General features: G+C 32.1%; 1 protein-coding gene across 3 annotated transcripts in view; it reads left to right on the plus strand.

The window, feature by feature from the left end:
* LOC116777282 (potassium voltage-gated channel protein Shaker) overlaps positions 1-26,765 on the plus strand; it is a 123,420-nt gene that overhangs the window by 84,419 nt on the left and 12,236 nt on the right. For 2 of the 3 annotated variants that reach the window (XM_061526019.1, XM_061526018.1), the window contains exons 2-8: positions 12,334-12,451; positions 22,596-22,699; positions 22,856-23,017; positions 23,102-23,745; positions 24,378-24,507; positions 25,924-26,129; positions 26,297-26,665. In XM_061526019.1, coding sequence (XP_061382003.1) covers positions 12,334-12,451; positions 22,596-22,699; positions 22,856-23,017; positions 23,102-23,745; positions 24,378-24,507; positions 25,924-26,129; positions 26,297-26,340 — 1,408 coding nt within the window. In that variant the 3' untranslated portion in view covers positions 26,341-26,665. Of the gene's footprint in view, positions 1-12,333; positions 12,452-22,595; positions 22,700-22,855; positions 23,018-23,101; positions 23,746-24,377; positions 24,508-25,923; positions 26,130-26,296; positions 26,666-26,765 lie in introns of those variants that run through there. The other variant, XM_061526020.1, reaches the window with a different exon arrangement.

A 26,765-nucleotide genomic window follows, 5' to 3' on the forward strand; every position in this document is an offset into this window, starting at 1 on the left:
AAAATTTGTCATGTAATCTTGTAACAAATTTATTGATATATTACGCAGCCGTTTCATTAAAGTTGTTATAGGCTCACTTTAGTTTAATCTCATCCTACGTAGTAAAGCCAGTTATCGGCTTTAAATTTGATAAACTTAAACGGAAACTCCTAAAATGAGATGTGAATTTACATCAAATATATTTATAAAATTGTTATAAATACTTTGATGAGAAATAAAAAAAAATCAACTAATATTATGATATACCGAACACTAAGTGACAAACAGATAATATGTCTTTGAATAACGAATGAAATGATTAGTGGATAATGAGAAGTCATGTCACCGTCTGTTGTTTATAAAGGCCTTATTGCGGAAATGTAATGAACTTGAACTATATTTACACCGCATCATTGAAACTACACGGTCAATAAGTTATCGGACGCGGAACTGAGTGCTGTTTCTACGACTTGTTGGAAAGTTTTGTTATAAATTCCGCTAATTTTTAACCACACAATATCCATCGATAAGTCGAAGGTCGTTAACATGTTATCAGATCATGTTTTTGGCTCACGAGCAGCATTTGCTAATATTCTTTCCTGAGGTTGAGTCGGCTTGGCACCGTGCGGTGCATCGCTCTCCTGAAGCCACTCGGCGCCATGCCTCCAAGCTGGTCACGCCGCCCGTACACTAAAGCTTTGACTCCCGCCGTGTAACCTAAATCTCCACGCTCTCCATCAAGGCTACATCTACAGAGAATCATGTAAAACTATTTTAAAGTTCTAATTCATTATGAAATGGCACATACATTAACATATGCACCCACAAAATGCATGTTTGATCAGTACCTAAACCCATCAAATATTTTCTGTATCGCCATTAGTCTTATTAATTTCATTAATCTGTTAGATAGTTGAAAAGTCCGAAATTCATACGTAAATCGTGCATTGATGGAGCTCGGAAGCGCGGCATAAGCGGTCGGTGTATGGAAGTTGAGAAGGCTGCTCACAAGCGGCGAGCACGCGGCACGCGGCACGAGGGGAGCGGCCCAATCCGCGGTGCAGTGGTTGGCAGACGGTGTCGATACGCGTGCGGACGAGCGCTAGCCGCCCGCGGGGGATGCGACGCGGCGCGGGGATAGGGAGCACGCGCCACCGCGCCAGCGCCAGTCCAACGCTGACACGTCAAGACGGTACACGCTTTCGTGAGAATATCGCTATAGACACGCGGTTCTATATGACGATGACGGTGACTCGCACTCGGTGAGGCGCCGCTGCACGCGCCCCTTACGCATTACGTAAGGTCTCCGCCCGACGGTGGCAGAATATACATATCTTACATTTAAATCAAGACTTGCAAGTAGTAAACAATTGAAAGTAATATAAATTAGACAGCTATAAAGAGCGAAGGTGATAGGAGACAGCGTTGCGCCTTTTCTAACGACCGTGAGCGATGCGCCCGCCGCGCCAAATGCTTTAAGCCCATTATGCGAGATAGCGCGGGTGCGCTATAGAACGAATAGCGGGCGTAGTGGCAGCGGTTAGCCGCAGCACGAGAGCGCGACATGGCGCAAGAGTAAAGTGGTGGCGGCCGCGAGCGCCACCAGCCGGAGGGGGGCGCCGCGGGCCAGCCGGCTTCTTCGCCGCATATCCATTGCGAAGACATCTCAGCTACGACCCAATGACACATTGACGTTGAACAGCCACCATTGCTCGTATAGAGTTGGTCGAGAAATGGGGGCTGACGCCTGTCCTCAGGCCGAGGCAGGAATGCCCCCGGGCCCAGGAGCAAAGCGAAGACCAAAGGTACGTATTATGTAGCCTAATATTATCAGCCAACGGGGGCTGGCTGTTCTGGTACAGGCGATGATACAGGTTGCGGTCAGGAAGTAGCGGTTGCGTCATGGGGTCGTCCTTCATAGATCGCGGCACACGTCAATCGTGTTTCGATTCCCGTCTTTGACACATGTATATTAAGGTGGTTATGGAATATTTCGACATGTGTTGGTGAGTGGCACGGCTGCCGCTACTAACAATGACTAATCAGCTCACATCCCTTAATTTGGTGAGTGTCGGCGACATTTCCTTAACCAGCAACGAAACCCGCACTGTCGGGTTTATCGTCACTGCAGTGATAATTACAACTTACAAACCACCAGTCGCTCATTTAGAATACCGGATTGAGGATGCTTCCAGCATTGTTCTAATTTCCCTTTCCTTTGTTTGCTTCCTTAGAAAATCTCAAAACATCGCAGTAGGATGTCTTTTCATGATATTTACGAACAACCTTCAGATACAGTTACGAACAACCTTCAGATACAGAAGGGACTATCTTGAAAGGAAATCATCAGTCGTGTTTATTAATAATAGTTTTTTCATGAATGGCTTTTCTTTGATTTTCATTTACTAACTCTACAACATTATTATTTCTTTTTAACTAACACTGTTAAATATTTTTCATATAAAATCAACTATAACAGTTTTATACTATCCGAAATAGATTTTATTATATCTTGTCATACTTTTTTTGTTATACGCTAAACATCTTATTAATTACATTAAGAGTTTCTAGATAAGACGTGACTGAAGGAATCATATTAAAATATTATTAAAGTAAATCATGAAGCACAATTTTGAGTTAATGAAAACATTAGAAAATTTTAATATCTAACCTTGATAGTTTAAATATTTATATCATAAATTTACTTCAACAATGTCTCTATTAGATTTGGGGATTTAAAAAAATCATAAAATTTTTGTTGCATAAAATGTTCTGCTTGCGGAAGGTACATATTGCAGATGTTATATAATTTTTGCAACAGAATTAGATTTCAATATTTCAATTATGTAACAATAAAAAGGGATGCGTCTTATCTACTCCTGCTAATATCAATCTATGAATATTACTAATTTAGTTTTAATATACGCTAACCGAGATTTATGACTCTTGATAGATTTTTCCATTTCGTGATAAGCATGTTTGATATCAAATAAAATACATCGGCATAAAATGGGATGCAAAAAAAAAAGACAGAAAAAAGGATAGACTCTCCCATAATATTTAAACTACCGTCATGAATATTCACTAACGATTAGCGATTTCAATAAATGCAACAAAGGTTCAGAACCAGCCAATCGGTGTGGGTTTAAAGCGACCGCGCAATTACGATTCGTACAGGAGTACTAGTGTTTAGTGGCATCCTGTAATCAGCAGTACCCACTTTTGAATTTTATTATAAGAATACATTTTTTAGGATCACATTCGCTGAATAAAATAACAACTTTAATCAACTGTACAATAGATTTTCAGGAAGGAAAATACATACCTATATTCGTAGGACGAACATTTTAATAAATATCGTCTATTATAATGTTTTCACTGGACTTTGTCCAAAAACTATATTCAAGGGGTCTATTTATTTTACAGTAGATTTTACCTGCATCACCACCCGCATGAATCTGCAAAATTTGATCTAAAAATAAAACTCTTCTTCGAGGTCCCGTCTTCCTTAATACTAAGTTTAAATAAAATAGGTTCAATTCGCGTTTTTTAAATTATCTGTGAAAATGTACATATCATACAGTTTTTCAATATGTAAATAAGATACTACATAACATAAAGAAATGTAAAAGTTAGTGTCGCAGTGCAGAACTGGTTGTGCTAACAAGATAATTATACATTAAACCGCGACGCCGCCCGCCACAACGCGCTGCATGTTTTGTCTTATACAATGACAACTTACTATAACCTTAAATATAATTGTTATTTTCCACTAAATAAAATATTTTTTTCTCTAAATATCTATCCAAATAATGTACTTATGTGACGAGGATTATTTTACTTGCAACCAATTCACATTTGGAATAGATATGAATTAGTGCAAGTAAAATATTTTAATGTTAAAATTCATCACATCGAAACATTTTCCTAGTACCGTATATATCACGCAACAACCGACACAAGGATTTAAATTGCTCTATTCTTTATCTTCGTGTTGTTTAAGCTCACTAGGCAATATATAACTTTGGTAAATAAAATTTAAATTTCATAAATGTCTTAACAATTCGTTTAATAGAAAATGTGGTGATGCTTTAAGAAAATGTTTACAAAAATATCGTTCATACGTCATCGGTAATGGGATTTAACGAAAGCATTAAACAAACCGGTATCATTATATCGAACTCATCTCATTCAAAAAAAAATTCATTACATTTAAATGGAAGTGGCCATTTTACGCATGACTGATACTGAGACGCGGAACACTGATGTTGAGATTGATAAAAGAACTAAAGTGGAATGAGTTCATATTACGAATAGTTTTTATAAAAGGCAGTGGTAGAATATATAGAGTAATTAATTTTTTAATAAAAGTTTATTTTAGATGTTTATCACATAGATGTTAGAATGCAACGCGAGGCAGCATACTTCAATACACTGGAAATTCCTTTTGTTTATCTGAACTTAATCAATAATTATAGGTTTCTAGTAAACTTGTTCGTAGACTCATTAGCTACAACATCTCTTCGTAGATAATGCCCATTCAGTATTTTCCAGTAACCAAGTTTAGATTCTCAATCCCATTCGACTTTAAAGTTCATTACCGTAAAGCGTTACATTTTTATTAGTATCAACATTTTTCAACCGATTTATATTAAGAGCTTGTTCTTAATTCCGTTGTGCTCTTGGTGTCTTATTTATCACAAATCCCCGCGACGATAGATTATATAGATAAATTTTTTGAATGGCCATTTCTCAAGTCTTCCATGGTTTGATTTTCTTAAAAAAAATTCGTGTCACCTCTAATTATTAACACATAATTTTTAAATAACTACTTCATTCTATTTCACTAAATAAAAATTAAATGTACTTTAGTCAGAAAATTGATCTACTAAGGCATTACTTCTCGTTACCTAGCGAAAGTAATTTAAATGTAAACAAAGACTCAGTTTAATAGGATCATCTTAAACACTTTCACTTCATTTTATCGGTTATGGTTATAAAAATAATAAGTAGCCAGTTTTCAAAATGTATAGGAAAATGAGGGTTCATTGAAATACAAACGAAATAAAATCCAACGTAAAATACGACATCAAGCTAGACGGAAAATATTTTTATTGATACAAACCATTTGAACAAATGTTTATGACCCGCTGGTCGTGATCTTAAAGTATCTTTACATTAATTTAATATTAGATTTTTTTTTATTGAGAATTAATCGCATGTCTCGCCTTTCGGAAGCGTCTGTTGACCTTGACTTCAGACGTCAAATAAGGAATTCCATGATTAGATTAGCTGCATAGCGTGACCTCCGCCTGTCCAAATTTTAAGTTTTGCCTATATGCTTCTTTTATTATCAATAAAGCATTTACACTGTTACACACATAAACCATATAACTGCATTATATATTGAATTACAGTAATTACTTATTAAGACAAATAAAATAGTTCAATTATAAAATAAAGAAGTGACTTAATAAATTGACATACATACTATTAGTAACGACGAAAACAAGATTACTCTAACATTTCTATTTCGCTATGTCCTCTCATACGTGCAATTTTTTTTTTATAAATACTCTATGCGGCACCCGAAAGAGCTAACCTTAGAGAATATAAATTCTATACCAAGTATATAAGTTATTTACTCTTGAACTTTATGTATAACATCAAATTATAAACCAAAATTATCAATACATTATGTAAGCTGTGAATGATAAATAATCTCGATCGAATCAAATTTATAACTCAATGAAGAGTTTGTTTCCGCTTTTGCCAAAAACTGTTAAAAGTAAATGTGAATAATTCAGTTTAAATATAGATTTTATATGAAAAAGTTTCTTATTCCCTACCGCATTGGTATACTATATCGAGTACCGCAACGTCTAACTTTCTCTGCTAAATATTACAAGTATATGTATGTTATTTATTTAATTGACATTGAAAAAAATCTTCGTTGGGTTAATTAATTAATTTATCTGTGTTAAAATCTTATCTTCCGTGCGTATTTATTATATCGGGACCATATTTTATGTAAATTATATTTTCGTCGAGTATTTACTCACCTCTCCTTCCCAACACATTTTGGACTTGTTAAGTACCTCTCTGATATTATCAACCTAAGTACAAAACTGTTTCGAATACAATATTGGAATACATAATAAGAAAACTTACGCTACGTTTGTTAAAGATTTTCTTAGAAAATCTCATGACCTTAATTTTAGCTTTCTTTGGTTCCTATACGTGAGATTCTTAGAATTTTAACTGGGTCACTTTTTACCTTACCTCTCATACATGGTCTTCGTGACTCATCTTCTTAAAATTCACGCCATATTTTAATGTTTTTTTTTTTTTTTTTTGTTAAAATAATGTTTGATCAAATTAATGTTGTGCCAACAATAATCCTTTTAATTATATATTAAATTGCATCTCACTTTTAATATTCCGACCACTAATTGGAATGTGTTTAATTGAATTATTGGGTTCATAAACCGCCAGAATGCGGTCAGTCAATTCTCTCGTAATCACATATTCGATACCAATGCTTCATTATCTATTTATGAGATTAGCACCTCGTTTCGTACGGATAAAAGATATAAAACAATTATCGTGTAAATATAAACACTAATATCGTACAAAATTACTTATTTGAAATATTCATTAAAATGGGTATTCTATTTTACAATATTACATTTATTTCATTTATCTTTCGAAATCTAAATATATTTAATGAATGATTGTATTTGCAAAGCATTGTGTATAGACGTTCTTAAAAATTATTACTTTTTTTATATAAAATTTAGATAATGTAGACATTTCTTATAATTCTTAAAAGCGTTAGAGAGCTCCGCTAAGCACCGTACATTAAAATTGCCATTGTACTCTGGGTGTATAAAAAAATGTTTTCATGAAATAAAAGCTTTTATTAAGAAAAGTAGAAAAAACAATGTCATACTAAATACAATTTTATTAAGATTTTTATTTATATTAAATAACAATAGCCATCGCTCACATCTGAATAATATTAATTATTTTAAATTTTGTTATATTCACCATTGCCATGGCACTTCTCTTACTATCTCTGTTACAGATTCTTCGCTAAATTATTGTTTCCGTCCATAATTAATTGCAGTTTTGAGTAATGTATTTCAATAAGAAAGATTCACTCAAAGAAAATCCACTTGATCTGAGATCATGAATTAAATGAACAACCTTGTAACATCACCTTCGATAATCTTCTGAGCGATGGAACAGGATATAGTTGGGAGCATTTTTTTTTTTAGAAACTTATTTTAATTAGTAAGAAAGGTTTTAAACGAATACGCCAACTGCAATCGCTCTGTGTTTATTGTCATTTGATTTCGCCGAGGAGCCCTCTGTGTAAAATTCAGATTTGTACGCGGACGATACTCGGTCGTTGTTCCTTTTTCATTTTATGTTTAATGGTTGAATAGAAATTTTAATTGTTGTGAGTTGATGTATTTTCTCGGATCAATATATTATATAAGTGAGTGCTTTTCCAGAGCGTACGCAGCGCAGTAGTTTTTATTTAAAATAAGCAAATTAAGGTACTTGTAATGCATTTCCTATAAAAATTGCTCTACGCGCTTCCTGATAGGCTAAACTTAATAAGTTGTAAAATTTTACGTTCGATGGCTGTAGCAATTTACTGAAAAGGTATGCAAAATTTTATCTTTACGTATTAATATATACATAGATAACTTTCCCTCAAAAATATCTTCCAAAAACAACATTAGCAATGGGACTATTAGATTTTTATGATTATTTATTTTATTCTGATTTAAACAGTTTTATGATGTAACCGGAACAGGCATTGCCGGATGGTGTCAATTTTAAAATATGCTAATGTAAGTGTGACGCACTTGCAGACTCATATCCTTCATGACAAGCCTTAATTAATATTTACAGTGATGTTTTTAAACAAAAATCATATTTAATTCAGACTTTTTTTTTATAAAAACATGATTTATAATATTTAGGTCTACTATAAATGGAACAGTGAATCGGGAAAACCAACTATCATTCATGTGGTGGAACTGAAAACAATAAGTGATAGAAAGTTTTTCTTTCACTTCTAATACAATGAAAGTAAAAACAAAAAAAAATGTTTCGCACTAGTCTTAGAACTCTAAACGATTTAATGATATTTTTTTTACATTCTTTCATTATTATATATCGATAATCCATAAATTTTGCCGTTTATATTAAAAAAATATATATATCGAACGATGGGATTTCCTTGGCTTTGTTTCAAATGTGAGAGAAGCACTACGTCCCGTTATCTTAAAACTATTTTCGTCGTAATCTATAAATAAATAAGTATCGACAGTTAATTTATTTAAGATTTTTGTTGACCGATCTTGATATCCACCTTCAGTAAGTGGAAGAAAATTTTGTATATATGAAACAGATTGGTTTCAATCGAGATTAATGTTCCATAGATATCAAATGGAAATTGATCAATGAGAGAACGTCTGCTTTGAAGCCACCGTCTAGAGAATTCAAAGTTCCAACTCTATAAATCTGATAATTTATGGAGTCCACTATAAAGTGTGAGCCACTAATGTTTTTTTTAATTCATATAAAAGAAATAGGCAGTATACTTAGAATTTTATTCACTTAAAATGACGTTGTTTATTACAAATTGGAATAGAAGTTGTAACTGTCTATAATAAAACATAAAATTATTTCACCTTAAAAACCCCTATTTTAGTTTCCTATACCGAACAAAACAATACAATATCAGTGACTTCAACGTAAATTATACTCCAATAATCTACTTCTCAATCATATATACTGAGAGTATTCCGGGATGATTTGAATAAACTATAGATTTCCATTATTCCTAACATATATAAAAAAACTCATTTGAATGAATTATCGTCCTTGTATAATATGAAATTAATTTCAATGACGTTTGATAATGTTCGTTCATTTTATTTACAATTGTACAGACACGTTTCCGTAGCGGAATTCAAATAAAAGATATATCGTACAATAATGAAGCTAATTATTTACAATAACCAGTAATTTGACAAAATTTCTAGTGAACATTTGCTTACTTTTATACAACATTGTGTCACTATATAATTTGTATAGTTATTATAATTTCAATCGCGCAACTCTAAAACTGGCTATTATTAGCACCAGCTTGGCCTGAACGTGAGAGCTGTCGATAAAACGCACTCGTGTACTGTTAACAAATCAATTGAATTAATTATATATGTAACCATTATTTATTTCTATAGCGAAATTTTATTGTAAATAATACATATACAGCCAGCAAAAACAAACAACTAAATATTGTAATGGGTAGCACGTAGTTTTTTAATATAATTAACACTATAATCAGTTTTGATATAAGTTTATTTTTGGTAGAAATAAAATAGAACAAATATATATAATTGAAATCACAATGAAAAATGTGAAAGAGTACTTCGACTAAGTCGTAGACGACTTGGAGGTGCTCAACACGAATGCCACTCACTTAAATCATTCCATTCCACATTTTACATTTGCGAGCAAATGCTTTCCACACGTCACATGCATTTCCTTTGATGTAGATTAAAAAACTAGTATACTATACTTCTGACAGATAGAACATAGAGAGAGACAACCACAGCTCTGTAAATAGGTGATCGGTGACATTGCAAACTTCTCGGCGGTCTGTGGATTGAGTGGTTAAAGTTGTTTAAAATAAACATCGCACTATTCGCTGTCACTATATTAATATAACCATGGCGTCGAGTCGACATATTAAATAAATTATATAAAACATGACACAGTGATTTGTGTTTCGCGCAGATCAGCTGTGTGTTCAAGCGGAGTATTGATCGTCTCAATAATACGAAATCCGGAAAGATTTCGTTAAACTTAGGAAGCTATTGTCTCGTTTCGGGATTGTTCTATATATACCGCCTACATATTAAGACGAAGTTATTGCTTATTTATTTATAGCCTGATTAGATGATAATAAACAATATGAATGAAACGCCCACCCATTTTTGAAAACTAGAAAAAATGATAATTTTTTTTTAGCATGTAGATTAAAAAATATGTCCTTAATTGAATCACTCGAGTTGGAAACAACGAATTCAATTAGCCTTTAAACCATCCCTATGGAATTGAAATGAATCCGATGCAAAAAGTTATTCGAATAGCAGAAAAATGTAATCTCTTTGAAAAGCTCTGGAAAATCCAGCTGGCGAGATTCTCGGTCGAACATCCCAGTGTGTTGTTGAGAGAACGCTGTCGAGAGTAAGAAAGGAATTAGAAAAACTTTAAAGAAGGCTTTAAGAAGCTTAAGATCTCACTGCCATAAGTATTTCAGATTGTTCAGTTATTTAGTACCTTCTCCACTAACAGAAAAAAGGCGGGAAATAAATACATCCCACATGAATTCTTCCTAAGAATTGCTCTTTGTGAATATTAATTATATAAATAAATTAAATATTAATTAGAATTTATAAAATGTATTTTCATAACCATTCTAAATGTTATGTCACTATAGAATTCCAGAGGTCTTATTATATATTTAGGTCTTCAGTAAAAATTTATGTTCCTTCAAATTCTTTCTATAATCGTGTAATTTTTGTTCAACAGGAATATCTTTTTTTTTTTTTTGGAATTCGAACAGCCAGAACGGAAACGTTTAAAACAAAATGTGAGGCGACAATCCACTGGCGGTATGTGAAATTAAAGCGTGATTGACATGACGTACCTTCTATACTCCGTGAATGAACCAACCGCGGTAAAATTCACATCCCTTTAAAACGATATTGCAATATCTGTTTATTTGGTTCCGAAAGTCCAAAATCGAATGACGTCGATTTAATATCGTTCTGTATTTTTAGACACACCAATAAATTGGATATGTTGCTTTATTTTAGAAGACGAAAATTTATAACCTTTAAATAATGTTATTCAAGATATATGAATGGATCTGATATGTAACCGGTTGAATAATCCGTACTAAAATAGTTATGAACAAATGTGATCTGCTCCAGTTATTATATAACGAGCATATTATAATGAACATAAAATACTTTTACACGGTCATTATATTCTAGATATCATTAACGTGAACGCGACCATCTGGCGGTAGTGAGACTATTTTTTGTTTCTCATACGCTCTTAGTAAATTCTGGTCAATCAGTTACAATAAGCCCGTAAACTACGACAAACATTACGCTTGGAAATTTATACTATCAAGTTAAATGAAGCACTTGGTTCATCGAAATGAAAAACATAGGCGCATTGTTAGATTATTCTAATGAATTTTATATTGATGAAAAATGTCTACATAACACAACAACAATAGAACCTATAAGGATCGAATGAAATAAATCTATGAATAAATATCGTGTTTTTCATATGATGTCTACAACTGATGTTAACACCCACGTGTCATATATTCTGAACAGCATGAAATATATATTATTTCTAATATGTTACGAAAGCATTGAAATAGACTTGTGTATGAATCTGTCGTTTTTAAAGCGACCTAGTTCAGATTAAAGACTCAGCGTTCTATCAATCTATTTATAATTTAATGTAACTTATCGATTAGACAATTAAGATTTAATTACTTAAACAAGATGTAAATCAGCGTTGATGGTTAATGTATGTTAAATGAAGTTTCATTGCCATTTTAACGATTCCAATATATATTCTAATCATCAGTTTGAGTACATGATGTTGATGTAATAGCGATATTATGAGCTTATATATATTTTTTTAGTATGGCAATAATTTTATATAATTTTTTTTTTGTAAGTAATCAAAGAACATTTACGTGACTTTTATTTTTAGTCTGTTATTAAATAGATAATGTAACTTAAAATATTGTGATGAATCTATTTATTAAGTACAAATTGTTGATAATTTTCCGTACGAACATCAATACGTTTCACTAATTTAGTATATCATTATAACATGATAAATTTGAAATGTATTTTATATCTAATAAATGCATGAAAATATATTATTATCTACAATACGGGGCATTAAAACAAGAGAAATATGTGTAAACAGTGCCTAATGAGAGCTTCAGCTATATCGGTTATTTAGTTAACAAACTATGGCCACGTTCATAGCAAGTTATACTAACATCCGACGCAGAAACTCGACATTTAGTTAAAGCTACGGGTAGACCGCAGTATATTGAATTTTCACAGTACCTGAAGCCGAGTAAATGTTAGGAAACTTCAATGTAACTATGGATAGTTTAAATTCAAGTTTCAAAAGCCATAAATCGTTTTCACTGCATACAGTTTTGGGATATCAAATATACAACTTTATATAGAGGCTTAAACCTATGATTTGTTATTCCCACAGGTCGCTGCCGAAATTGTGCAGTCAAGAAGAGGAGCAGGGCCGGCCGCCACAGGGCGGCGTGGTAACATTTGAACCGATACAACATGACCACGACTTCTGCGAGAGGGTCGTGATCAATGTAAGTCTTAAAAAATATATAAATAACAATTTGGTACTATTCTATATTTGTATATAAAACAAAATATTTGATGTACGTTTTAAACAATGACAAAAAGAAATTTAGTGGTAACATAGCAACGAGAAGTCTTTGAACAATATTTAAAATAACGTAGTTATTAAAAATAATTTAACCCTGCATGATATGAGTTTTTATTAACTGTAAGTAAAAAACTTTCTTCTTCTAATGATAAGTGCATTTTTTATTTCCACCTTATAAGTTACAAGTGTTTTGATATTCGAAATCTTTGATGCTGATTACTTCTTGAGCAGATAATTTCATTTTTAGTATACAGGAAATTTTAAATTATTTGAAGTCTGTATCTTTTTTATATGAAATACTTATATTATAATAAATTATTATTATCCCTTACAAGTATTTGTCTTACCAAAACAATAAACAGGAGGTCAGAATATAGAGTTGCAGTTTCCTTCGCCTCAACTTTAATTATGTACTGCCTTTGTTGTGGAAGTCTTGGAACGTTTAAAATTATTGCTCGAGAAACATTTTCAACTAGCTAGATTGTTATGCTGTAATAGTATACATGGATTTTATAATTCTAACATATATATTTTAAAAGAAGTCTTGTGTTTAGCTTTATTTGTAATTTTCAAGCTCATACTGGATATAACATAGGTTCTGGAGCTACTCATCGCGAACATCAATTTAATTGATAAAAACAATTCGTAAATTAAAGATGTCATTAATAATTGAACACTTAACATATCCATATTAATGTTCACGTCTTTATTGTTGAAAATTAAAATAATATTTCTCCTAATAATTACGGATAAACTAAGGATTGTCATGAAAAATGTAATTCAATGGTATAAGGTAATGATGGATTAGTTTGGCAACGTTTGATAGACAAACATTCCAGCTGAAAATTTATGAGCTATATCGAAAAAGTTAAAATATATAAGTACATTATAAGGAATGGCGAAATATTAGCAGCTAGCACTACAATTGTCCTTAATTTTTTTATATCAGCTGTAGTTCTAATTACCCAGTTGCTTCTCTTTTGCAAGAAAAGTATTTGCATTGTGGAGGTTTTTTACTATATCTACCTTTATAAGAAATACCGCATCTGTAGAACTTTAATAAGCAAGATAAAGAAAAAATCGCTTACTTAACTTAATTTGTCTTCTTGTAATTCTAACAAATAGTCTACATTTTATTAAAGTCCTCACCAACAATTTTTTAAAGCTGGGATGACACCTACTTACCAATAGTGTAATCAAACTTGGCTAGGATCGTGAGAACGTTTTGTTCTGCAAATAATAGGCGAAATGTGAGAGGGAACTCTCGCAGCGAGACCGCTTCTTCGTTTTACGTCAAATCAGAACCTATTACAGAAACAAATGTAATAGTCTCTTTCCCCAGCAAAAAAAAAACGAGTCTAAAAGACAAAGGTAGACTTATCAATTTTCAGAAATACGATGCTTGTTATCTGTTAGAAGGAAGAAAAATGCTTATCTGTACTTTGTGCAATACGATGGCAGTATTAGTTTTTGTTAAAGAAAAATACATTTATAATTTTCTACAGACTTTTTATGACTACAGATCAAATATCCGCCCGATAACTAAAAGTATTGCAATTTCTTAAAAGCTTTGCATTACAATGAGCAGAATCACTTGATAAAAAGTTGTTAGACTGTTCGAGTTTCTGCTCTTTTTATTGTTTAAAGACGTGTTATTTTTTCGCTGCAAGTTTAAAATCGTTATGGTTTTAAGAAAAGAAAAACAATTTTCGTTAAAAAATTAACTTCGATCTCAAAGACCATCTTCCTAGATATTATTTTATTTCTTACAGCCAGATTTAGTTAATTATCTGGGAGTGATTCTTGATTACATTTTAATAAGAAACTTTCGAATCTTAACAACACTTACTAGGAAAACTCCTAAGAGTTTTCCTTTTAAGTAGATGCAGTTAACTAGCTACTAGAAACTAAGGAGACTCTTACCGAATGCAGCAAAGCGAAATAGAGAGGGTGGCTTTTAGAATCCATATGCGCTCAATTATATTTTTTATATTGTGATAGACATATTCTTGAAAGCGATTCATCTTATTTCTGGCACACCACAAACCAATACCGATTAAACGGATAAAATTATTCGATATGTGAAAATATTATTATAAAAACCACATTAAAAATAATATTAAATGCGGGTAAATAAGCGATTCAATGGTTCCTTTGAATTGCCGGTAATTAATTTTAGTAAAATGTTTTACCTCATTATAGTTCTATAAATAACAGCTGTTAACGTTTACACAGAAATTGAAATCCACACAAAACATTTATAGCCGATCGTAAATTAATAGTGTAATTTTCACAAAGTGAGTTGCGAATTACAATTAACTATAACATTTAATACTTGGTACCTAACGACATAATCATTGTATTGCTTTTGCTCAACTAATAAAGTTGTATTACGACAGTTCCATTATGGTAAAACGTCTAGCGCTATTCAAAGGCTAAAACAATTTTCATTGGCTTCCTGTAAACTAGTTATGTCAACGTCACTTATTACCGCAAATAATAAACACCAAAGAGTCGGCTTAAACGCATTTAGACAAACGCTACACACATTATAAAATTTACGACAATGTTATGAAAATTTTCCCCAAAGTTACCTCCTAGTTGTAAATGAATTATCAAACTAAGTGCGTATGTGCAGTTAAAGTCTAAGATCGTGAACTGTTTATGGGCTGGCGTATTTTAACGACGTCGCCTCGATACTAAAATATAGCGAAATGAAGAAAGACCATTTCAACGAACTCGATCGTAAGAAAATATATAAAAAATAATAATTTTCATAGTCAGTACAACCCGTATCATACTTTGTAAATCACTATTTTTTTTAATACCATCACCATCGTATTTAAAAGATTGTGATGTTCTACGTTATAAAAATATAATGATAATAGTACTAATAGTATGTATAATTCACAAGTTGCACTGCCGTGTTTTTAAAAATTAAAAAGTTGTAAAAGCTACTACGTTCAGTAACAACGTTGTTTATGTTAAAAATTAAATTGTACACACAGTTATTAGATCGATCAAGTTGGTAGAGAACTCTTGATTGCAACCCGGCCTTCTCGCTAAGTTAATTTTGCCATCCATCGTTTATAACTAAATTATTGACTTCAATATTTTGTTATTGTGATAGAGTTTGGCGACATTTAATTGCTAGCAGAATATATAACCTAGTTTCTAATATTGGTTGCTGTTTAATATAATGTTTGTTATATTACTATGTCCTCTTCTATTATCAATATATATATATATATATATATATATTTCGGTTCTTCTTCTTGGCTTGATCCAATGTTAGGTTAAGAATGTTCCGAAGCTTCATAAGAAAGATTTCGTTAAAAAAATACATTTTTTCTCTAGTAACAATGTAACAGAAATGAGTTATTTCTGAAATACCTTAATTTATAGCATAATCTAATCTCTCACGAGAACAACTAGAAGCAGAATAACAATACCTAAAACAATAATAATACCTAAAACTAGGTCATAGCAGTTAAAGTTCTCAAGTCACTTTGCCGCTTCCTATGAAGTTCAACAGTTTGAATCGGTTACCCGATATACTTCCTGATTCTCTTTCCTTTACTACAGAACAAACTGTTCCGAACTCATAAAAGGATATTGTGTTTCATCGTTTATATAAATATTAAAATATTTGTGTTTATTTTAAATTGAAGATATGAGTGAGTGATGGAAAAGTTCGTCAATGTTAGTTTGTAGCTCATGTTTTTTCTTTTAATTTAAATACTCTTCTGCACCCTTTACTAGTCGACTTTTATGCCAGTAGTTTTAAACCTTACTAATCAATAATATATGTACATTAGAGATAAATTTGGGAAATCTTAAATGTTGCAAAAAATGTGAAGACATATATATTTGCAAGACGGTTTATCGGATTTTTGTTTTGACACTACGTTTCGAATTTAATTTTATAGTCCTGGAATAAAATCACGGCTCAAACTGATTGATTTTTATTGTTTTATAACATGATTAAAAATCTATAAAACAGAAATTCCTCGATTTGTGTGCTCGAAACTTTATAGTTAATTAAAAAAATAACCATTACCAGAAATAAAATATAAACAACGAAATTTATTATAAATGCATGTGAATTAATAACTTTGGAACTAAATAAAGAAAGATTAAATAGTATACTACGAGCATTAAAACTTTCCATTGAAAAGTACTTTTCAAACAGTGTATATTTAAAAATGAGCCAACATTGCATAAAATGCTTTCTGAAACTTTAAATAATTTAGAAATTTTCTATTTTTATAGTTTATTTATACATTCCTTATTAAAAAAAAAATATGAAAAATAAAAAAATAGTTTTTATAAAGGGTAACGAATTAAAACAAATTCTCATACGTTAAAGACACATGTGATTTAAAAAAAAAAGAATCACATCGGTCGATAAAATTTCAAAAAATATAACGTTTAGTGGAAGCAGATATACGGCGCCGAGAGTTATTTGAAGCGCATACCGCGTAGCTGGCAAATTTATAATTACCAAGAGAACTTTCCAGTTTCTTCTGTCTAGTTATTATAAATTATAATAATTTAAATCAAAATATAATCCTGTCGCTAGTTAACTACGACAAATCATTTGTTCGTAAAAAAAAAAAAAAAAATTTAAGAAGCGAGAATTAAACATTTCTTATTTATTGTTTACTAAAAAATGTATTTCTAAAATCCTTCCTACGTCATACGATTCTGAACATCTTCAGATCGTGACAAATGCAAGTATATTCAGAAAAACCAATACCTTTTCGTCTGTCAAAACGGTGATACAGATGACGCGCTGTTCGTTTTGTCTTACTATAAAAATTCTCATATAAGGTTATAATGTTTATATACAATAAAATAAACCAACAAAGAGTTAAAAATCTTTTGTAATAATTTATATGCGAAACCATTTCATCAAATTCAATATTCAACTATAAAAAAAAATCTTATAAGCGAGCAATATTTTTTTTAAATGATTGTCAATAAAACAAGAGCACATATCGGAAAAATATTTTGCTCAACTCTTCATATTAATTTTAATTTCTTTTCAATATACCTATTGGTTCTTTTAATTCACCAAACATTTTATTTATAAATTTTATTCCTCGCTCAATTCAAACTTATAACAATAGTTAATGCTTCATCTAAAACAATTATGATTCAAAATGTTTTTAATGCAATCGTCAATATATGACCTTAAATTACAACATAAAACAAAACGCGAGTACTTCGCAGAGGATTTTAATAGCATTTGTCGGTGTTTTAAAATTACTTAAAAGGTTCTGTAAATTGTAATGGAATGCCCAACACGGTTAATTGTTCTCGTGGACAGGAAATTTTATAACCATTACACACTTTTATTATTACACGAGAATTATGTTGGACAATGCACACTGAAATTGTGGATGTTAAATATTTTTTGCGCATTCTATGAATGTGATATGATTTGATGTTTGAAAATTAATGACCTTCAAAATTTTTGTCAGTAACTATTTTCATTATCAATTATTATTTAGGAGTCATAAAATACATTATTATACGTTTTTTGCTATTCAAAGAACGATAGTGCATTTGTTGTTAGTAAAGTTTTAAATGTATTATGTTTCTCCAATCCTTATAGAATGATTCTGTATGACGAAAATAAATTTTAACGTTCTTTAAATTTGGATTATCGTTGTAAAACGTAAGAAGACTATTTTATGATAGATCTGGGTGAGGTAATGAATACAACTGCCGTATACAAGCAATAAATCGCCCGGACTAAATCACACAAATTAACGACAAAACAGTGACGTATCGTAAATGTAGGTCACACCGAAAAACATTTTCTGGGACTAAGACTCTTAAAAGAACCAAATATAGACGCCTTAAAATACCACTTTATAAATAGTTGAACTTGGGTGTTTTGCTGATCTCTGTAAACGCAATGTCGAGAATTTCTGTTCGTGACGACATGTAATGTCTCACTGCCAAAATACTAGGCCTCTGCTCTAGAAACATACGAACAACATGAGAGTGTACATATAATTTTATGTTAACAGCAAAACGAATAGTCTCAATTGTTTTATATTTTCATAATGGCAGTGAAATATATTTTCGCCTGCATGAACATTCGTCGTTACGATCCATTCATGTTCCAAGACGCAAGGTTTCTTAATCAGAAAAGTATGCAGTCTGAAAATATCAGTTCCAACATATGCTTCCGGTTCTTCAACACAGGGATTACGGGTGAAAAGTGACTTGAGACGTAGCGTTTATTTATTTTGTCATAAACTTTTTTTTATTTATGATTACTTTGCTCTGTAAACACTCACTGCTAACGTTTACAAAAAAGCTTTAATAAATTATCGTGTACGACAAAACACGTTACTAAAAATAAAACATATAAATATCAAACAAAAAAGAAGCCGACGAGCAGCGTTCTGATCGCCTGCCGTACGTCACGTGCAAACTTTATAATAAAATTTTAAACCAGGAACAATTCGCGGTGAGCTTTACAACGTTACCGTCGTCTTATTAATTATAAAATCTCTTCATAAAAGAGATTCCGGACTATCGGCTGCAGTACGCAGCACGCGCCCTTGGTGAACACACAATAAAATTTATTTTTGGACCGGTCCATTGCCAACCGCAACGCAACAGCCGTGGCGAAAGAAATACCGCCGCCTGCGGAACACCGCTGGGCTTGTGTCGTAAAATTTAATTTACTTTTTGGGCACGTGCATTTATGACGGTGGAAGACATTTACATCACAGGTAGCCCTTACCCCTGTAACGAAAGCACACTGGAGTATTTCTTCACGTTACCTAACTGTGATACGGACACATCTATTGTTATTTCACTTATATATACATCATTGCGGATTCAAAATGAATTATGACGAACATTCCGATAATGTATAACTCCATTGGAATCAAAAGATTGACAAAGTAAATAAATTAAAACATTCATTAGCATTTTAATAAAATCGGCAATTTAACGAGCCGCATGTTTGTTTTGATTTCAGTATTGGTTTTAATTTCTCTTTGTTTTGAAGCTTTTATCCTGTTAACTGCTTTCAATACAATCATATTTTCGCCTGACATTTCCATGGTGAAGATACAACAAAAAAAATAAGGAAAGAATTAAATATTATATTAAATTGCAAAAATTGCAAAAAAATAAGTCTGCCATGATTAAATATTTGATCCTTGGCTCTTACATCTCGTTATATAAATTGAAGTATGTGTTCGTTATATCAAGTAGTATGCAATTATATTTCAAGTGCATTACTCGTTTGATAATAATTGTTATTGACGTGCACTTACATAAATAATGTTATAATTAATATCTATTTCTAATCCCGTTATCTCTATGACTTGGGCATGTATAGTTGTAGTCGTATAATAATTTTGTTATTGAAATATTATGAAGCCGTGATTGCGTTATGAATGTATTTTTTATGACGTGTTTTAAAAATAAATAAAAAAAATCATAATTTAAAAATTGATGTCTTAAAATAAATTGAATATGTTTATCAGAATTATAAACTAGAATTAAAGTCAACCAAGTTCACTTGAAGCCACTTCGCGATAATTGAGTCAGAAGCGATTCACGTAGACGTCTTAAGGGCACTTCGTTAAAACTCTTTAGTTTACGCTTTTTAATCACGAGTTATAATATCAACGCTTTCACCAATGTTGTGGTCAAAAGGCACTCTCGGCTTTTATAAACCGATGTAATCTTTAATTTACTAGAATTATGACAGCATAAAATTTGTATTTGAATCTTAAATGAGAGCTGTGGATAAATGTTGCAATTGAAAAATGACTGCTTGTTAAAACATTTTTCCACACTTTCCAGCGAGATGTTTCATTTATTTTTATGTTATTTGATGACTCAGATGAAATATTAAAGGAGACGAAATGGTTTAAAGTCAGAACATTACCAAGACGATCTTACATCTAAATCAGCGGAGCGTAAATCTTTTTGCTTATAAAAATAACCAGAAACTACTTTAAAAATTCCTTCGAGAAAGCGTGCAGTGGATTAGAATCGAGGAAAATAAATCGGGTCTTCGATCTAGGACTCCAGGGACATCTATTTTTATAACGTTTCTTAAGCCACGTGAAATCCTTTGATACTAAGTGTTCACTTACGGTTCCGTTAGAAATATATTTTTTTATATTCTTTGTATCTAACTATTTTTATTAAAAATATATAAATGTTATTTAATACTATTTCTATATATGTAAAAATAGCAATTGTTCTTTGAGGATCATTCATGACCATAAGGTCAAACTCTAAAACGCGGCTGTGCTCCCCATCTGGTATCCAGTGAAGTAACACATTCAGTAAAAATTTATTGCCAACAATCATCGACTCTGAAAACAAAGTTTAAAAGAGTAAATCATCTCTAATTACAACAGCTTGCAATGCTATTCATTCACACAAACATTCTTTGTAGTAAAGAAAGATTCTCCAGAAAAGTTATGTATCGGTTACTTCATAAAAAATAATCTACCAAATTCCAGCTTTGATGTGTTAATCTTTGACGTTAAACAAAGCTATGTTAAACAGCCCCGAGCCTTCGATTATATTGTAAGGAATTAAAACAACTACGTATTATTAGCACTTTTCACTTAAAAATATGGTTTTACAATACGATGATTGTCTTTTGTGGAGGTGTGTGTAAAACTTATCTTCTATGGCTTTGTTATATATAATATAAAAATAAATGTTTATTCGAATTTTCACTATAATCCAATTTTGTTCTCTAACGATCAATAAAAGTTTAAATACAAATAATAATCAGGTAAATTAATAACGTTTATATTTATGTCTGAGATTTTAATTTTAAAAATAAAAGTGAGACAATTTCGTTTCAATAATTCCAAAGTGCTCATTTTACGTGGAATATCTTAGATGTTATTTTGATACATCCTGTAAAAGGCCAACAACAAGCTGTCATCTCTTAGACGTGGGCGAATGTTCAATATTGAACAAATAGGATTCTGTTCTATTTTAGTATTTTCTTTATAAGGTTATTTCAAGCGAGCCCCTTCAAGAATAGATATCTTCAAAAGGTCCCTTAAAGTATTTCCATGAATATAATAATTTCACAAAGTTATGCAATCGTGCCACTATCTGTAATAATATTATGTAATAATATGGTTTTTGCTAAAAAGTATTCCACGAGCTAGGATAAACATTTGTTTTGAAAAAAAATTTGCGAAGCAGACCAGTGAATACGCCAGCCTTGACCTCATGTTAGAGTAACCAAAGAAGCCAATTTAGTATGACGGAGTGAGTTAAATATTTTTTTACAAAGAGTTTTGTTTACCAAACTTTTTTATATAACATTTTTTGTTTTCACTTTTAAACATTGTTTGTTTTGATATTTTTCTTTATAAGCATTCTTTACGAGTTCTACTTATAGAGAGATATACTTATTTTTATATTTTCGATGACAGATGTTTATAGGAATAACAAATGTTTAAGAAAAACCCTCGATTGATATTTGTTTTCGTCCAATACATGCAAAATCGTGAAATTAAACTGCAAACGATAAACTTATCGACCTTAAACTCCGTTTAATGTTGCTCGTGTTCTTGTAGACGAATGTCTAATGATTTAATCGATTGATGATGCTAGAAGTTCAACAGCAAAACGGCACATTTCAGTTTAATATGACTTCATATTACTTAAACTTTTCAAGATATTTAATAATTAATTAAGGTGATATATGAAATAACAAATAATTCTATATAACAGAAACGCTTCGTTGTTAAACAATTTTAATTACACCGATAATTAATGATTTTGAAACTCATTAATCAAATTCTATATGATAATACGTTTCTTAACTGTCCCAAAACTTTCTATTAAATAAAGTAAATCAAAATCGTAAAAACCGCAATCGCAACAACTAGGTTTCAAATAAAATACGATAAAGTAATTTTTTTTTTTATTCCCTTTAAATATTTACATTTACTAAATATTTAGGTAATTTAATATTAATTAGTAAAAAACTGGTGTATTAATTAATCATTTTCTAAATAATCTAAGGATTGTTTTGTTCTCAGGTAAGCGGCCTCAAATTTGAAACACAATTACGGACACTCAACCAATTTCCAGAGACACTGTTAGGCGACCCTGCAAGGAGAATTAGATACTTCGATCCACTCAGGTAAAACTACGTAATCTGTAATTAAGAAAACTATTTCCTTTGTTATTCTATTCTTGTAAAATGTTTGTATAGTATTAACTAAACTACCATTATCGTGAAACTATATTTACAGACAAATAAACGTCAATTTTCATCGCTATATGTTCATTGTTTCAGGAACGAGTACTTTTTTGACAGAAACAGGCCGTCCTTTGACGCCATCCTGTATTATTACCAGAGCGGTGGCCGTCTGCGACGCCCTGTCAATGTCCCGCTGGACGTATTCTCAGAGGAAATTAAATTCTACGAACTTGGAGAGCAAGCTACCAACAAATTCCGGTCACGATTTCTATTCTTTTATAGAAAATGTAAGAATTAATTATATTCGCTTCCTTCGTATTCATTAAATAATTTTTTCTACAGTGAGGATGAAGGATTCATAAAGGAAGAGGAGAAACCCCTACCCTCCAACGAACGTCAACGCAAAATCTGGCTGCTTTTCGAATACCCTGAAAGCTCCCAGGCCGCCCGAGTCGTTGCCATCATCTCAGTCTTCGTTATCTTACTGTCAATCGTCATCTTCTGCCTGGAAACCCTTCCAGAATTCAAACACTACAAAGTTTTCAACACCACTACAAATGGAACAAAGATTGAAGAAGACGAAGTACCTGATATTACTGATCCATTTTTCCTCATCGAGACGCTCTGTATTATCTGGTTTACATTCGAATTGATAGTTCGGTTTCTTGCTTGTCCAAATAAATTCAACTTCTTCAGAGACGTGATGAATATCATAGATATAATTGCCATTATACCATACTTCATCACTCTTGCAACGGTAGTCGCTGAAGAAGAAGACACGCTGAACCTTCCAAGAGCTCCTGTATCGCCGCAAGACAAATCCACCAATCAAGCTATGAGTCTTGCCATACTTCGTGTGATTCGTCTAGTTCGTGTATTCCGTATATTCAAACTATCGCGTCACTCCAAGGGCTTGCAGATTTTAGGAAGGACGCTAAAAGCATCAATGAGAGAACTCGGACTTTTGATATTTTTCCTCTTCATAGGTAAGTGGACACAGGTTTTATTTTTTATTAAATATATGAAATGTGCATATAACAAACGTATTATAAATCCCAAAAATATATTAAAGCTACTTCGCATTGCTTATATATATATAATTGTTTACACAAATCTTTAATAACGAACGTTACTGCCATAATTATAATCAAAACTCCAGAAATCATAAATATTTCATTACAAATTGGTTGTATAATAAAAAAAATTACACCAATTTATTTAAAGTACTGATATAATATTATGTTATGCCACGTGATACCAGGCTTACACTTTTTGAGATCAAACATCAAATTTGGCAGTTTTTATTGTCAAGGAAGAGGTAAAGAAAGGAACGGGTTGGCTGCGGGCACTCCTGCACCACATATTTTGTTTCCACAGGGGTGGTCGTGTTCTCAAGTGCTGTTTTCTTTGCCGATAAAGATTGTTCCGATTCCAACTTTTCCTCAATCCCTGATGCATTTTGGTGGGCCGTCATTACTATGACTACTGTCGGCTATGGAGACATGAGGTAAACCCGTCTCGTGCGTCTGCCCATCTGCCAGTCCACCCGTTGCGCCCACTTGCAGTCCCTCCCTCACCTTCTACCTCCCACTGTATGCGCCGTTGTGTGTGCTTAAAGGTGTGGTGCTGTTTTCATCTGCGGTGTACTTCGCGGAAGCCGGAAGTGAGAACAGCTTCTTCAAATCCATACCTGATGCGTTTTGGTGGGCGGTCGTGACAATGACGACCGTAGGATACGGCGACATGACGTATGATACAGCACCTTCTCCCTAAATATCATCTACGCCTTCTCATTTTTTACTACAATTTTACTTCGGCATTTTAACACGGTTGTGATTTTCTTTCGCCACATCAACGTCATACGCTTAAATTTGATTTTATGAACAGTTTACATAGAACCTAACTGTTTACATTTCATACTTTTCACTACATTATACAAACCAGTGCACGTCGAAAACGAACGTTCGTAGGCATTTCTATTCACAACCTATAGAGAATAATCTTCCTGAACTCAACAATTTTACATGGAAGCATAACTGTAACTCTAAAACTACGTATTTTCCTTCTTAAAAAAGGAGTAGAACATTGTTTTTGTCTAACAAACGTCGTCTGTGTGACAATCGCCCTGTCCAAATCGTAATCAAGTTTCAGCTTAATGGTAACACCCTTCAACTTTGATTAAGAGGTTCTAAAGTTATTGTTTTTCGAAAATACGAAGAATACTCTTTTAGATGAAGTTGAAGTGGTTCTGTCAATGTCTATACTCTCTCCTTTTTAAATGTTCTCCTTTGCAACGCTTTGCTGAATTATTATATTATCAATGTTAAACTGTCAAATGTTATCGCTGTTGTATTTGTGACATATAGATTTCAGTAAAGAAAATAGTTTAACACAATATGTATTCACGTCGAAGTGGCACGGAATATACTTCACTGAAGTTATGTACTTTTAAATTAGTTTGCTTTCAAATCACTCATGTTCATGTTATAAAACGTCCTGTCCTTTTCACTCATCTATTTATTCTGTTTTCGAAAAGCAATAAATTACAGATGTGATACTATGTAAAATTGATGTTCAGACATTATCATTGCTTTTTTTTGTCCATGCCTTGTGATGTTTAGTGTTTACGTCATTCTAAAGTAATTTGGTTTTAACATATTCGTAATTCCTTAGTCGTAATGTGCTGCATGTCTCTATTCATTCATGTCGTAATTAGTGTGTAGTTTTATTTATAATTACAATATAATGTATAGATTATTTATGTCCAACATTGATCAAGACCCGGTGTATTGAATGTATTAATAGGCTCTGTTTTGAATACGCAAGCGAATTGTCATCTGTTAATACGTTTGAAACTGGAGTTTTGGTTATTTTGGACATATTGCTGGTGCGTTACTGCTGTGCGTAATGAAAATCAACGGTTATACAATTTGCTGGCGTGTATGAAAGTTGAAGTATGAAATTGTATTGCAATTGCAATCGTACATACTTAATGAATATTTTTTATTTATATGAATAAAGTAGGTGACAATTATTCTCATTATTTTAGCATTGTTTCATTAGTTTTACATGTCGCATGACGTCAATTTTGAGTATTTTTCACCAGCACATTCTAAACCTGTGAATTTTAAGATGGCTTTGACTAACGTTCGTTTAAACACTAGGCCGGTTGGCGTGTGGGGTAAGATCGTGGGATCGCTTTGCGCGATTGCTGGTGTACTTACCATCGCTCTGCCGGTACCCGTCATCGTGTCTAACTTCAACTATTTCTACCACCGTGAAACTGACCAAGAGGAAATGCAATCCCAGAACTTCAACCACGTCACCAGTTGCCCCTACTTGCCCGGGACTTTGGGTGAACCCTACTTGAGTAAGTTATATCGATAAGGTTGAAATGTTGTTTTTTTTTAATGTCTACCACGTTATTATTTTTATCACATTTCTTTTTTGTGGAAGCAAACGTCGCATGCCTCTGGAACTGCTTGTTATGCTTTTTATGTTTTATTTTACTTTTATGTTTATTTTCCGTACTTTCAGGTGGGAAGGACGATGACAGAGAAGAGTTCGGCAGTGACCTTTGACTAAATGTTATAATAGTGTTGTGCATTTGTTTGTTTAGTATGGATTAGTTTTATCGATATAGACGATATTTGTGATATTATTGTAAGGCAAAAGTGAAGTGTTTATGTAAATAGTAGCTTAAGTATTGTGAAAATGTCATATTGAATATTTTTGTTCATTTTCTTTATGTTTGCGATGTTATTTTATTAGAAGATAATAGAATTTTGATCGCATTCTTTAAGTATCTCTTTTTTTACAATAATGCAATGAAAGATCGCTTTATGCACGTTACGTATGTAGATGATTTAATATAGTATTTATTTCAAAGTAGAGGAGTTATATGAAGTTATTTAGTTTTGTTAACTTCATTATATAGACAAACTCAAACTCAAAGGCAAGTAGTGGTGACTTGCAACAGCAACGAACGGTGGTTCATTAAAAGTCT

Source organism: Danaus plexippus, chromosome Z (assembly GCF_018135715.1).
Source record: "Danaus plexippus chromosome Z, MEX_DaPlex, whole genome shotgun sequence".
NCBI classification, from domain to species: domain Eukaryota; kingdom Metazoa; phylum Arthropoda; class Insecta; order Lepidoptera; family Nymphalidae; genus Danaus; species Danaus plexippus.